Below are 15,709 nucleotides of genomic sequence, written 5' to 3'. Positions count from 1 at the left end.
TAATTTTTTTCAAGCGAAAAATAGTTTAATTTTATGTTACAGAATTTTTATTTATTTCATTTGTTTTACACAGAATAATAGTGACTTCTTTAAATACAAATTAGTTTGTGATAGTGCACTTAACTTTTTTTATGTAATTTATACATATCTTAAATTGTCTAAATTATTAGATGAAAAACTATACATTTTTTATTTCTCAAGAATAATAATTTAAAATTTAAAATAATGTAGTTTCTTTTCCACAAAAAAAATTTATTAAATTAAAATAAAAAGTGGTTTAAAATGTACATTTAATTCTTGAATTTCGTATTACGATTCGGTTTCCTATTTATTGTATTTCAAAAAAACCACTAACTATTGGCAGATTTCAAAATGTTTGACATTTTTCCAATTACTATTTTTAGACTGCATTACAATTGCATTTTTTTTAGACAATTTCCATGGATTTTTCTATTAAGATAACTTGGATTCAAGGTACTTTTAATTTGTTTTGTTTTAAATTTCAGTTTCGAAAAAAGGAATTTTTATAAAAACTATATTGTAGAATTTGCTAATCATTTAAAATGAAGACGAATGTTTTGAGAGTTGTGAGATGTTCCTAACCCTTTTTAGCCCGGGCTCTCAAAAGAGTTTTGCAAGCCGCGTTGTGGGTTTTCAGAGGCAGTTCATCTGGAAGAAAATACAGTTTATTTCGAAATAATTAAAAAAGGAATAATAAAAACGTACAAATCTTGTGCTCTCCTTGGACGGGAAGAAGTAAATTCAATTGCTCCGGCTTGGTGCAGACAAAAACATATGGACTATCCGACTCCCCGTTGGGGTACAAATCCCTGTATTCCTCCTGAGGCAGGCAGCTGTCCACTTGGACACAGCCCAGCAGGCTGCTTGTGGGATAGTGACTTGGAAACTTTATATTGGGATCTGAAAATATGCAAACAAGAGTTGAGAATCGCAGACTTTGTTACTCTGGCTCTCATGTACCATTGTAGAGCACTCGGTAGAACTCTTCCATTTGGGCTATGTCGTCGGCATGTGGTTCCTTGGCGGTGGAAGCTATCCACAACCTGCCACGGTGTTCACTGTACCAAACACGACCCTCGTGTCTGTGGAAGAATACTGATTAGAAGGGGAAGTACAAATAGATATAGCTTACTTTTTTATTCCCGCTACAAGCAGGGAAGCCCAAGGCTGGTGCATCGACAAGCACTGCCGCATATCCTGCATTTCAAGCAGCTCCTTATCCTGCACTCGATTGTAAATCCTCTCCAGGCCATCGCTGGCTGCGGTTGGTACTGGCCAGCTTTTAGCCTCTTTGCTGGCCTTGAAAACCGGCGGCTTGGCCATGTCCAGATTGGGTGCCAGGGACATGGCCGAGTGTCCTGTGAGGCCGGATGAACTCCAGTTATTAGCACTGCCAGATGCCTTGGTGACAGCCGCCAGTTCGCTAATCACCTGTTGCTCGTATTCCTTGGAAATGGGCAGTTCTTCGGGCATTTCTCTTCCGGCAAAGTCCACGCGGATTTTGCGCTTCATCCGACTACCATGCTTCATGTCGTGCATCTCGCTTTTCAGTTTCTCGAACTTCTCACGCTCCGCGTCGCTCAGCCAAACGGAGTTTTCCTAAAAAAAAGGGTTCTTTAAAAACTATACTTTGGGAAAAGTTATAAATCATTACCTGGAAGTAGTCCAGCTCATCGTCAATGACCGTGGTTCGCTTCTCGCTGTTCCGATCATACTCCAGCAACCGATCCCTTTGGGCCAGAGCCTTTTCCAGCGATTCTTTCGACGGTTCTTTGGTCGATTCCTTAGCTTGTTTCTTCCCTTGCTTGCCAGTCTGTTTGCCACTAGCACCCCCCTTCTCGCGTGCCGCCTTGGCCAGCTGCTGCTCCTCTTCCGGGGTTCGAACGGGCTCGCCGCAGAATAGGCAAGGACCACTGCCCTCCTGCTCGCAAACGATGCGCCCACAACCGAGACAATTGTTGATAAGCTTATGCTGGGCCGCCTGGCAGTTGCAGTGCCGCCGGCCCTTCAGTAGAATAGTATCCCCTTGGACACGACCATCGCTGGCATAAAGATTGACATATTTTCCGGACTTTCCTTTGGCACCTTGGGTGTTGGGAGGCGGCGGAGTCTGCTTTGTGGGTGTGCGACTTTTTCCATTGTTTCTTGGTTGCTTTCCACTGAGGAGCATTCGCCGGCAATTAAGCAGGAACATGCGGTGTTCCTCATTGTCCTCGCTGAGCAGGTTTCCAAAATACTGATCGAAGTCGTAGTCATCTTTGATGTTTAAGATTGCTCTGCCAAAAATTATAGTTAAACAGGCGAATTTAAATATATTTTCAGTACCTACGACATCATTTGATCAGTGACCACACAGTCCAGGCATTTTGAGAGCGTGTCCCGCACCCAGTTTTCCATTTTTTTCAAATCTTCGAATCTGTTGTGAAATTTAAAGGAAAACTTTATTTCGACAGCTGGAGGTTAGTGCTGGGAAGTGCTAAAATATATCAGATAAAGTTGCCCGCGATAGTTGGAAGTGCTGGTAAATATTCCGATGAATTCAAAAAATTGCTTGGAATGTTTCAAATAAATATATTATAGATAAACTTAGAATATTTAATAAGTAAATAGTTATTTCATCAAAAATAAAAATGTCTTTCGATGTTTTCATAGCGCCATACGAAACTAAGATATATATTTTTTTAATTAATCTCTTGACAAGAAACCCCAAATATAGTTAAAAGAATCTAATTAAAGAAATATTTGTCGAATAAGTTATTTTAATAAATATTTAAATTTTAAAACGAGAAAAAGTCCGAAGAAATGAAAGTCAAAGCTCTTAGAGATGGAACCCCATTAACTATTTTTAGAAAACTTATCGATAGCTATAGCGCCAAACTTATCGACGGGGCTTCGCTGCCCTTGGCCATCTCTAACACAAATGCAAAGCAAACGCAAAGCAAAGCAAAAAACCAAACTGAACTGAACTGAAAGTGCTGTGATCTTAGAAACAAATCGAGCGTGGCGTGCGTGAAATTCGTTTTGTAAATAATGTTATGAGTGCCCGCCGAGTAAACGGTTTCTGCTGCAGCGGCGGCGACGGGCAATTGTGCGAATAGAAAGTGCCAGGTGAAATGCCAAAAACAACAACAAAATCATAAGTAGAAGAGGAAGCAAACGCAGCAGCCCAAAGACACAGAGAGAGAAAAAATCAAAGCGACGCCTCAGATTCCTTTGAGATTCATCCCTTTCGCTCCTCCCGCCCTTCAAGCGTCTTGTCATCAGCTGTAAAAGCTGTAAGAGAGAGTCCATAGCGAGAGACAGTTCTGACGTTTTTTTTTTTTTTTAATTTGGTCAGTGTTTTTGTTTTTGTGTCGGTACGGTTGTTGGGCCAGCTAACGGTATTCCATAATAAATGTTATTGTTGTTAGCCTGTTTTGTTTTTGCAAATATTGCGTGTGAGGTTGACGATTTCCTCGAGTCCCCCGTTTTCTCTTAGCCTCTCTCTTCTCTCTCTCTGTCTCTGGCTTTGTGTTACTTGCAGTTCATGCACTGCCGAAAAATCGTGATTTACTGGCGATTTAATGAAGTGAATCATTAAAAGAGTGTAGAATTTGAAATGTTAAGCTCGGATTGGTGATAAAATAAAAAAAAATGTATAACCTGTTCTCATAGTTATGAAATAAACTTGAAAGTAAATCATGATTTTTTGTCGCAGTGTATAACCCTGTGTCTGTGTGTCTCCTGCTCTTCCTCCTATTCTCTTCGTGTACGCCACGCAGCGACATCGCCTCGAATTACCTTTTTTTTTTGTTTTTGTTTTGTTTTTGCCGTTTTTTTTTGTTTCTGCATTTCGTTTTCATTTCATTTTACTGAAGACACAATTCAAGTGCTTACGTATGTGCGTGCTCTGTGAAAAAAAAAAAATGACCAAAAATAGCCAACAATAACAATAACAATAACAGTGCACTGGCATTTCGAAAGAGAACTGCAGGCGGGCAGGAGAGCGGGAGAACGGGTGAACGGGAGAGAGGAGAGCCAAAGACCGGCAAAAGCTAGACAAAACAAAAATTGCAAATAAAACAGCTGTTTAAAACTCCTTTAAATAAATTAAATAAACACTGAAAACAGTACATCTTAAATTACATTTCTTATCAAAAAAACAAACAAAAATAATGTATTTATTCAATTTAAATTAATTTGTAAATATTCAATTTATTTCTTCCTTAAACAGTTGAAATAAGAAAAATAAAATACAAGAACCTGGCCACCAAAGCAATACAAATTAATAATTAACAACAGTCTTCTGCAACGAAAATCAATAATAAAAATCAGGAGAAAAGGAAATTCCAAGCTAGCAGATCAAATAATCCATACCGGAAACCGGAACTCACCGCCATGTATCGCATCAGCCCCATTGGCCGGAAATCGAACTTCCACTCGCGCGAGAAATGTCTGATTGGACTCGTGCTGGTAACTCTGTGCTTCCTCTGCTTCGGCGGCATTTTCCTCCTGCCGGATAACTTTGGCGGCGATCGCGTGCTGCGCGTCTACAAGCACTTCCAGAAGGCCGGGCCCGAGATATTCATCCCGGCCCCGCCCCTAGCCGCCCATGCGCCCCACCGCAGCGAAGATCCCCACTTCATCGGCGATCGCCAGCGGCTGGAGCAGAAGATCCGTGCCGAGCTGGGCGACATCCTTGACGAGCCACCGGCCGCCGGCGAAGGTGGCGGTGACAGTGGCGTCGGCGGCGGCAAGGGACAAGCCCCGGCACCCGCCCAGGCTCCGGCCCCGGACCATCAGGAGGAGCGGGAGGCGGCGGGCGGCGATCACCAGGCCGCCAATCCCGTCCTGGCGGCTCCGGTCCAGGGCGATGGAGGAGGCGCAGCGGCGGGCAGCCAGTCCTCCCACCCGCAAGCCAACAGTGGCCAGCAGTCGGTTCTGCCCCTGGGCGGAGGCGGGAACGAACAGGCGCCGGACACTCTGGATGCCACGCTGGAGGAGCGACGTCAAAAGGTCAAAGAGGTGAGTCAAAAAAACGAATTTAGTTTTATATTTTTATCACTAAAATATTTTATCTAATTAATTAATTGCCATGTATTATATAAGTTGTTTATTTAATTATTTATTTATTATCTTTCTCTATTATATCTCAATTGTGTAAAAATAATATAAAATTATTCTACAATTAAGCTGCCTCTTAAAACCCTTGCTTATAATTAAAACTTTAGTCTTTGATTTTTCTAATTTTTATTTAAACAATAAAAATCAGTTTAAAATAATAATAATTAATTTTTTGGGGAGTGTTTTGAGAGTTTTTAGGAAAAAAAAAAATGTAATATTACTAAACATAAAATATTTTTAAATTCAGGGAAAAATCATACAAATATTATATTTTATATATTACTATGTATTACAGCGTTTTTATTTTCAAACTCATATCAAAATAAATGAATTAACTGAATTAAATATTCTGGGATAATATTTTGATGCCAAAAATTTTAAATATTTATCAATTGGCAACTAAATTAAGTGCTTGCTAAAAAATAATAAACAAAAACTTCATGACAATTTCATAAAAAGTTTCAAGAATTAAGTTGAAACTTCCGAAAGTCGGGGTGGGGGCAGCCGACAGTCACCTCTTGGGGGGTTATCGCTCTTCCACTTCTACAAATTCAGCGAAAAATCGCGATCTTGTTTCGTTTTTTTTGTTTCGGTTCCCCATTGCTCTAATTTCGGAATTTATTTATTTGTATGTGGGCCTGCGTTGAGATTTTTGTTTCTTTTCTTTTTTTTTTTTTGTTTGTAAGCCGGCAACGTGAGCAATTATCAACATTCCGCTACTTGCGATCCGCCTTTTTGGCGCTTCCGTAGACTGAACTCTCTCTCTACCCCTTCCGCCAGTGCGCCCCTGGTTTCATTATTATTATTATTTTTTTTTAACACGCCAGTGCCTACAATTTTGTATGGACACATTTTTATGGAGGATGTTTATGCTTTAGAAGTCAAAATTGTTTTTAATGAGCTTAGAGCATGTGTAGTTCATTTTGCCGCCCAAAAGAGCTTGGGCGCTGACGTGTATTGTACGGCTTTAATTGTTTGGATTGAGTTTATTTTTTAGGATGCTTTTTTTACCAATTTGGTCCAATTTAAAAGTAAATGAAATATTTTTAATAAACTTTTATGTAATGTGTCTTTTTGGGCTTTTTGTTTTTTGCAATTTAATAGAAGGAATAAGTTGTTTCTAAAGTTATATTTTATTTTATGAAGAAACGATGACGTGTATCGGGCGGCTAAGGTTTTTGTCAAGGGGGTAGGTATAGTATTAAATTTTTATTAAAAAAGTAACATGCTTGCGATTTTACTATTTTAAGCTATTTTTGGAAATGAATTCCAATAAATTTATTTTAGTATGATCTTTGAAGAATTTTGTGGAATATTTTAATTTTTGGGAAATAGTGAAAAATCCTAGTGGAAACTCTATAATTGGTTTATTTTCTATAATAAAAAAACATAAAAAATGTTATAAAAATTCGATGGCGTTTACCAGCTAAATTGTATTAGGAAATTGTGTCAAAAAAAATAAAAAGTCGATAAAGAAATTTTGGGTCTATGGAAGAAATAAAAAAAAAAATGAAATAAATTTTTTGGAATTTTTTTTTCAAGTTTTGAACCTTTTCTAAAAGCCCTAAAAACGGAACTAACAAAAGTCATAATTTGCCAATTTTTAGCCAATTTGAACCTTGAATTTTAAAGGTATTTATAAATATTTTAAGTAAAAAAACCCCTTAATAAATATTTTTCTAAAATTGTATGTGATAGAGGCATGACCCTCTAACTGACTTGCCTAACTGCTTTGCATTTAGCTCCACTATTCGAAATTCTTGGGAGCATCCATTTTCGCCCAGCAATTAACGCATTCGTGAATTCCATTACGAACTGGCAAGTCTCGTTTATGGTTTTTATTTTCGCTGTCTCGGTTGATTCCACTGACCCAGAATCTGAATGAGATGGGGTTGGGGTCTGTTGCCATCGTAGCCCATAGCCCCGGGGCGGGGAATAGAAAATAAAATCTAGCTGGACTAATCGCTAAGATCAGCAACAAAAACAAACACTCACGAATAAAAGAGCGAATAAAAAATCAAACGATCGCGTCGTCATCATTTGCTTTTATTTTTATTTTTTTTTTTTTAAACACCATACACCTATAGAATGTATGTTTATTTATTTTTCATGCGATCTTTTTTATTGTTGTTCTAATTTATAGCTTCGAAACAAAAGGCGAATCAATTGCAGTGAAGTTTCTTGGGAAATGCCAGGCCAGGTGACAAGGTAACTTTATCTTGCTTCCTGGACTGGACTGGGGGGCTGGGAAATTGTTGGAAATTGTCTCAACTTCTCCATTATTCAGTCAATCAAATCATTCAATTAAAGCGAATGGCTTGGGTGCAGTGTAATCAAATCATCGACCCCGCACATCGAGAGACAAATCATTTCCAGTTTCGCTTTCAAATCGATCAGCACACCAACAAACGACAAAAAATAAAATACATTTCGGGTTCTGGCCTTGCCTCTGGGTGTTCCTCTTAAACGAAATTAATCCGGCTTGTCGCCTCTCCGCCGATTCTTCTTATTCGGTTCTCTTTTCAGCCGATTTCTTGGTTTTCTTGACTTCTGTATTTGGTGGAACCGTTTTGGCCAAAACTTGCTTTAAGGTTAAAGGGTCTCGAGATCGAAGATAGCCACAATGTGCTGATCGGCTTGGGGATAGTAAACCGTTTCAACTCAAATTAAGTTGTTTTTTTTACTTTTATGTCTTAGTTATCTTATAGATTTTTTTAATAGTTAATTTTAGAATTTTTAAATGTTTTTGGGTGTATTACCTTGACCTATGAAGTCTTTTTAGGAAATAAAAGTGGGAAACTTCTTCCACATACCAATACCAAATTATAGTGAATCAATAAATAATAAAATAATTAAATAATATATTGTAAACTGCGGTTGTAATTCACACCTTAAGTAAATTATAAAAATATCTGTAAATTGCACTGAAAACTTTATAATAAAGGATCTAGTTTTCACGAGTATATGATACCCGGTACTCTTCTATTCCATTCCATGGCCTTTGCTTTCCATACATTTTCTCAAATTTTTGCAATTTTTTTTTTAAACTAACTTGATTTATGAAGCAGATTCTTAAAACAAAAATTTTAAAGCATATAAATGCCCGATTTGAGGGAATTTTGTATTGTTCTTGGTAGTAGCGCTACAAAAGGATGCTGTTTTTAGGAACAGTAGGGGACATGACAAAAATTAAAAAAACAAGAAAGGAAAGCTAACTTCGGGCGGAGCCGAAGTTGATATACCCTTGCAGTTCAGTCGCAGTCCGCTAGGTGGCGCCACGCATCTTATATTATTAAATATATAGCGGATCGTATATAGTCGGCCGATCCTTATGAAATTTGGCATATTGAATTATTTTGCCCAAAGAGTAATCTGTACCAAGTCCCATCTTTCTAACTTAAAAAACACCAAAGTTATGCCAATTTCGACCGTTCTATGACAGCTATAGGATATAGTCGGCCGATCCTTATGAAATTTAGTACATAAGATATTTTGGTCAAATATAACATGTGTGGAAAGTCCCAACCCTCTAACTTAACCAAAAACACCAAAGTTATGGCATTTCGGATCAATCAGTTATATGGCAGCTATAGGATATAGTCGACCGATCCCGGCCGTTCCGACTTATATACTACCTGCAAAGGAAAGAAGGGTGTGTGCAAAGTTTCAACTCGATAGCTCAAAAACTGAGAGACTAGTTTGCGTAGAAACCGACAGACAGACAGACAGACAGACAGACAGACAGACAGACAGACAGACAGACGGACAGACGGACAGACGGACATGCTCATATCATGCTCAACTCAGGAGGTGATCCTGATCAAGAATATATATACTTTATAGGGTCGGAGATGTCTCCTTCACTGCGTTGCACACTTTTGACCAAAATTATAATACCCTCTGCAAGGGTATAAAAACCTACAATATAGGGGAGCTATATGAAAAATCCTATAGCTCTATATATTATAATCTCAGAGACATGCCTATGACCGTTGTGAAAGACAGTCTAAAATCCTACACATTATGCATTGTATTGTTTATTTCCTAGCAGAGCCAATAAGAAACAATGTATAAGCTCTGCAACCTATTTTTAAACTTTAATGTAAACATTTCATTGTAATTGAAATAATCAACTTTTCCAACCACATTTAAACTTCCGTGACAGATTAAAAACTAATGAGCCTTTCTATGCCGCGATTTAACCAGAAGCCTCAAGTGTTTCAGTTGAATCAATAAAAACGACAATCCCAAATCAGAACAGAGTCACTCTGCATTATAATTGCGTTTATATTTACGGGCTTTGTGGGGAAACAAAAGCCAAATGAAAACTATACACCACTGACGTGCACGGTTGAAAGCCCAGACAGGGAGCCTGAGCTCAACGAACCATTTAAACACGCATTAAAAACCCATCATCAGTTAGCATGTACATACAACAATCTGGATCTGCCCAATATATAATATATCATTTATATAGTATATGAGAGCCAATATATATATAAAGACATTAATCGGGGTTTATAATTTCAATCATTTTCAGGGCTAGTTGAGCATTAAATTTTACGCTGAATTTGCAATGCATTGTCTGCCCCGAAAATGACTCGGCATTTTGTAACGATTTAAGGGGGTAGGCTACTTTAAGGACCTAAAAAAGATCAGTTTTCTGCAATGAGTTTTCTTGAAAAATCTATTTCTCTGTTATTATTATAACTATTATTATAACTATTCTATTTTCTTTCTATTCTATTGAATTTCTAGTATATTGCATTTAATTTAAATAAGTTTTTGAGTAAAAAGTTGATTTTTTAACTATGATTAATGACTAAACATTTATTTCTTTTAAATAATCGCATTTTTATTTTGGAATAGTCATAAAGAGATTATTAGATGACTTTTGGTTTATTTTTTAGATCACATTGAAGAAGGAAATGTTTTCTAAAAAAAAAAAACTAAAAAATCTACATTTTTTAAAACCTTACAACTTTTTTAAAAATGTTTACCTAAAAAACATTTTTGAATTAAAGTAAAAATTGCATAAAATATATAAGTGCTAGAATAATTGAAACAAATTCATGTTTTCCCTTCAAAAAATTATTTTTCAAACCGCCATAAGCCGCTTCCCCCCTCAACTGTAATTGCAATCTGGTAGCCAACCGATACTTTTAAATTTATCAAACGTGTGTCTTGTGGATAAATGTATGCCCATAAAAAATATATATTTATTTTTATCACTTGGCGGTTTCAATTATTTTGAAACCATATTGAGATAATGTGCGTTGGTGGCTTTTGGGCCTCGAGTGTCCTTGAAAGCGAAAAACTATGATTGCGAAGCAAACCAGACAATTTCTATTCATGCCACTAGTTGCTGCTGCTGCTTGGCTATTTGGGGGGCAAAGTGTGGACGAAAAAAAAAAAGATGGAACAATTTCGGTAGGGGCATTAGAACAATGTTGACCTATTTGGGCGAGGTCTCCGCTTTGTTAATTTAGTCATTGCGTACATATTTACATTGAGTGCAATGGAAACGGTGGGGAAAAACGGATTACATTGCAAAGAAAATGATATTGGATCAGGAAAGTGTATCAAGTTTTGGGCAAAAAAAAAATATAATAGATAATAAAATTCTTGGAATATATTATTTAAAAAAAAAAAAATTTAATATTTATCCAGTTATTTTATAATTATTTTTTTGGTTTCAAAATTTGGATTATTTGGATATAAAGTTTTTCTCCCAGTATAAAAAAATAAATATTTTCCCTGAAAAACAAATTCTTGGAATATAATACTTTGTAAAAAATAATTTACTTTTTATCAAGTTATTTTTTAATTAATTTGTTTTGGAAGCTATTTTCATATCTGTGTTTTGTTTGAAAAATTTAGATTATTCCAAATATTTCATTAATTTTTTAATCTTTTCTATATTTAATAAGGCTTCCTTCCCAGTACACAAAAATAGATAATTTCCCTGAAAAAATTCTTGGAATATATTCTTATGTAAAAAATAATTGAATTTTTATCAAGTTATTTTTAAATTATTTTGTTTGAAAGCTTGATTAGTTTAGGAATTTTTTAATCTATTTCTAATATAGCTTCCCTCCCATAACATTTCTATTTTGTTTGAAAACTCCCCCGATTCCCATTTTTTTTCTGCCAGGCCTGGCTTTCACCAATTCTCCGTGCTGTGCATACAAAACAGACCAAAACGAGGAGAAAGAGCCACACGAAAGAGTAGAGGAATAAAGAATAGATCCAAAATAGAAGCAAATGTGTCAATAAGCAGGCAAATGTCCAGCGGGCATTTCGGGGCTTGCCACAGTAGGTGGCATTGTGTTGTGACTCACAATTAGAAATGGAAAAAATACATAAGAGTATATATATATGTATGTTTGTGTGTTTATCTACAAATAGAAGCGAAATAAAACTCGCATGTTTGCCATTATCATGTCATGTTTTCCGAGCGCAACACCCAATGTCTTCTTTTTGTTAAAAAATTGCATTATTGTGTACCGCATTTTATTGAGAGCATAAAAGTTTTATCTGCGAACGGGGCTTGTCAGTAAATATATCACACAGAGGACTCTTTTTTATATTTTCTTATAGCCTGTCTACCTGTTGTCTCTTCCAAATTGTTTCAAATCTTTTCCCCAAAAATTCCTCAGTAACTGGGTCACAAATGAAACAAACACTTCTTATAGATACAGTATTTTGTCGCAGATTCCGCAATTTTCTTTTATAATATTGCCAAACTAGCTGCCGACATGGGAATAAAAAACATATGTTTTTAACAAAATGTATTTTTAATGCATTACTTTATTTTGTAATTATATATAATTTAATCGTTAAATACATCAAACTTGTAAAAAATACCTTTCTTTTAAAATTCATCAACAAGATCTTTTAAATAACAAAGTTTTCATTAAATATTTTTTAACTTTAATAAAAAAAAATGAGTTTAAGAAAGCTTATTTAAAAAAAAAAAAAATTTGTGAGAAAACTTATTACTTTTGCTATTTATAATATTATATATGAGATTTTATTGTTCTAGTTAGTTAATATTCTAAACTGAATAAGAAATTAATTCTTTTTATTGATAAATAATATTCCATACATAAAATTCCATTCCATAAAATATATTTAAACCCTCAACTGATTATTCTCTCAAAAATAAAATAAAACATAGCGACTGCGGATTTATAAAAAGAAAGCAGAACCTTTCTTCGTCATTCTTCGCTTTCGACTAAAATCAACACATTTCTGCTTGGCTTCGGTGGCATTTTGTTCCACTTCCCACTTCGTTCCGCTGCAGCGCCGAACTTTGTCCGAAAAGCTTCGCGATTTGGAAAGCTTTCTGAAGCTTATGCGAATTTTTTTGGCGCCAAAAAAATGCTAAGCGTGTTTTTTTTATGGAAGGGAAGAGTGGTGGGGCCCAAGATGGAGAGACCCTTTGAAAGGGTGTTTGAGAATTTTTACAAGTTTTGTATTTTATATATTTTTTTGGAATACCCATTTGTAGGTTTCAGTATTGAGAGGGTATTTGACTTATATTGCGAAGAATTAAATGTTTTGCTGGATTTTTTTTTATAAAAATTTATTAAATTTGCGGTAAAGAAATTGTAAATACAAGACTTTTTTTTTATATTTTATATCACGAAAATCATCACGAAAATTCGCAAAACAATTTATATTAAATAAAATGGGCACATAAATATTTTTTATATTTGTTTAAAAATACATAGGTGTTTTGTAAATTTTGTGATGTGCACTATATGTTATGTAAATATGTTTTACGGAAGCATATTTAATTTAATTTCTATATTTATGTTTTAAATTTTTTAACAAAACTAAAATAGAATTAAAGACTTTTTATATTTTAAATAAAATTCTAAATTTTTTCTAATTTCGCTTATTTGATTATGACTTTTTCGATTATCTTCAAGAAGAAAATAGAATGAAAATGGACTAAAAGTTTAGTTAGGAATGTCTTGGGAATTACCGACCATATATCATAAGCAGAGAGGGTATAAGGAGTTCGATGTTGAGATGGATCTTCGAAATCCCCACTGTTCCTCCTTCGACAGCTCTCGACTTGCAGTCGGTTTGGATTTCGATTTCGGTTCGGTTCGGTTCGGTTCTGTTTCGTTTCGGGACTCGAGTCGCACCGAACTGGAGCCGAGTCCCTTCGGCTGTGCCGGGATTGGAGGAGTGTTTCAGGGGCGTGCGCCAGAGGGGGCCGCTCGCCTGTAGAGGTGCCTACGCCAAACTGTCTGGCTGCGCTGCTGATTCTGAATTTGTGCTGCTACTGCCACTGCTGCTGCTACTGGTGCTGCTGCCGCTGCTGCTGCTGCTGCGGCGGCGTCTGCTTCCCAACTTGGGCTTCTTCTGTTGCCATTTGGCTCTGGCGCGTTTAATGTCTCGCCTGCGCTGGAAGCGTCAACTCCTTTTTGTTGTTTGGGCCGCGCCACACGTCGTATACGCAACGCCACGGCACGGCACGGCACGCATCCGCAACGAAATCACGTATACGCCACGTAGTTTCGGCTCGGTTTATTTACGCTGCCGCTTACGCATCCTGCGGAACGCGCGTGTTTTTTTTTCTGTTGTCTGTTTTGTTGTTTGGTGTTTGTGTTCAAGGCTGCACCTGCTGCAGGTGACTGCAACGGCAACTGAAACTGAAACTGAAACTGCAACTGCGGCACTTGCCACTGCAACTGAAACTGCAGCTTCTGCAGATACATTGACAGGCTTGGCTGCCTAATTTTGCAATTACTCCGCAACAATTCGCAATAATTAGCGGCGAAGAATAAAACAGTCAAAGGAATTTTATAAAAATAGAATTAAAAGAGAAATATAATATTTAAATATCAACCTTAATTCTAAGAAAAATTAATCAAAGAAGTATGAAAGATCAAAGCTTCTTAGTTAAATCTTTTATATTTATTGAGTAAAATATAAAATATAAAAAATATAATATTTAAAGTTTAAAAAAACGAGAAATATAAGCATTTAATAAAAATATAAACATAGATAAAGAAAATAATGTTAGTGGTGAAATAATTTAATATTATTTAAATGACTTTAACAAAAAACTTTTTTGGGCTAATAAGATTTATTTTTCAATCCCTATGATTAAATAAAATAAAACGTTTGATATTTCTAAAAAAATTGTAAAAAAAACTGTTAAAAATTTGTTAAAAATTGTCTAAATTTTCTTCAATAATAAATTTGAAACAAAACCCTTTTTATAAAAATAATCAATTTAAACTGATGATTCAAAAAAATGGATTTTATTTCATTCTTTTAACTAATTTTAAAAAATCTTTAAAAAAGGAGAAAACGGTTTCTTATTGTTTTTTTTTAAATTAAAATGATAATAGTTTACTAAGATTTCCAAATTATAGTTCAAAACTGATGCACGCAAATAAGTACTTTATTAATTGCTGTCACTGCACTTTCTCCACTAACAAATTAAACAAAAATAAAAACAAATAAAAAGAAAAAGAAACAGTTGCTGTTGTTTTTGCGGCCGAAAGAAAAAGAAGGCCAACTTATTGTTTGCTTGGCCATTAATTGTGGCCATGTTGGCAAACCGGAAACGGAAGTGCAACGTGTTCATGACACCGTCTTTTTATAGCTACTTTTTTAGTGTGTAAAAAATATGTGACAAAATAGAACAAGATAGTTAGTAATTGATAGTAATTGTTAAAAGATTTTGAATAGTTTTTAATAGACTTCCCTAAAATAATTAGTGCATTGGGTTTATAATTGAAAGTTTTTAACTTAAAAAATCGAGTAATATACAAGACTGTTTAGATTACGGTGTTTTTGGGGAAAAAAATTAGTTTCTTAAAAAGCTAAAGTTTAAAATGTTGTTAGATTCTTCTGAAATTGTTTCTTAAATTTTTCAAATGGTAGAAAGTCTGCAAAAACTGCCGTTTTTATATGTTACCTCCAAATATCCACCAATAAGATATAGTCCCTTGACTAAATAAACGCTTATAATAAATTAAAAAATTTACACATTTTCTATAAAAAGTTATGCCTGATTTATGCCAAAAATTGTTCGGATTTTAATCAAGAGAAATTCCATTAAAAATTATGTGACACGGGGAGTAAGTGGGAAATAACTTTGAATATGGCGTGCGAATCTCTTGAGTAATAATACAACAAAAAAAATGTATATGTTGGGGAGCTGGGAACTGGGGACTCTCAGCATGTTGTCGAAAAAAATACGAGAAATATATATATATATATAAGTAAGAGCTAAAACTAAATCCAAAATACGCGCAGCAGGCGAAAAGAAAAATTCTTTACACGCGCGAATTTTTGCAGCGGCAGTAAATAAAAAAAAAAAGATGCATAAAAAAGGCTTGGAGGAAGCGAGAAAGGGAGCTGAGGAAGGGAGATGGCTCTATGAAATGTACGAAAATAAAAACACGTTGAAAATTTCGCATAAAAATCTCGGTCCTAGACAAACTCTGCATGGGTCTTGTGTTTTTATGGATGTTTGTGTTGAGTGTGTGTGTGGCCACAAGGGGTTACATTTGACTACACAGATTCCCACACTCATACATCCCAGGCCCACTCA

At 35.6% G+C, this 15,709-nt stretch overlaps 2 protein-coding genes across 3 annotated transcripts in view; one reads left to right on the top strand and one right to left on the bottom strand.

Annotated features, from left to right (window-relative positions):
• Positions 1-309: 309 nt before the first annotated feature.
• LOC6504976 (activating signal cointegrator 1) lies at positions 310-2,521 on the bottom strand. Its single transcript, XM_001965662.4, has 6 exons — positions 2,351-2,521; positions 1,676-2,297; positions 1,154-1,620; positions 982-1,103; positions 727-921; positions 310-669 (listed from the first exon to the last, which is right to left on the bottom strand). The coding sequence occupies exons 1-6, from the start codon at positions 2,416-2,418 to the stop codon at positions 599-601; spliced, it is 1,545 nt and encodes a 514-aa protein (XP_001965698.1). The 5' UTR covers positions 2,419-2,521; the 3' UTR covers positions 310-598.
• Positions 2,522-2,899: 378 nt separating this feature from the next.
• Positions 2,900-15,709, top strand: part of LOC6505288 (mannosyl-oligosaccharide alpha-1,2-mannosidase IA) — an 80,167-nt gene continuing 67,357 nt past the window's right edge. Inside the window, exons 1-2 of one of the 2 annotated variants that reach the window (XM_001965663.4) lie at positions 2,900-3,129; positions 4,235-5,025. In XM_001965663.4, coding sequence (XP_001965699.1) covers positions 4,399-5,025 — 627 coding nt within the window. In that variant the 5' untranslated portion in view covers positions 2,900-3,129; positions 4,235-4,398. Of the gene's footprint in view, positions 3,297-4,234; positions 5,026-15,709 lie in introns of both variants that reach the window. The other variant, XM_032451936.2, reaches the window with a different exon arrangement.

Source organism: Drosophila ananassae, chromosome XR, assembly GCF_017639315.1.
Source record: "Drosophila ananassae strain 14024-0371.13 chromosome XR, ASM1763931v2, whole genome shotgun sequence".
Taxonomy (NCBI): Eukaryota; Metazoa; Arthropoda; class Insecta; order Diptera; family Drosophilidae; genus Drosophila; species Drosophila ananassae.
The sequence above is the reverse complement of the archived record's forward strand: the minus strand, read 5'-3'. Positions and strand labels throughout refer to the sequence as shown.

Coding starts and splice junctions, on each gene's coding strand:
- LOC6504976 (XM_001965662.4), bottom strand. CDS start 2,418: ATGGAAAACTGGGTGCGGGACACGCTCTCAAAATGCCTGGACTGTGTG. Junction 2,298..2,350: donor GTCACTGATCAAATGATGTC/GTAGGTACTGAA, acceptor AATTTTTGGCAG/AGCAATCTTAAACATCAAAG. Junction 670..726: donor CCAAGGAGAGCACAAGATTT/GTACGTTTTTAT, acceptor ATTTTCTTCCAG/ATGAACTGCCTCTGAAAACC.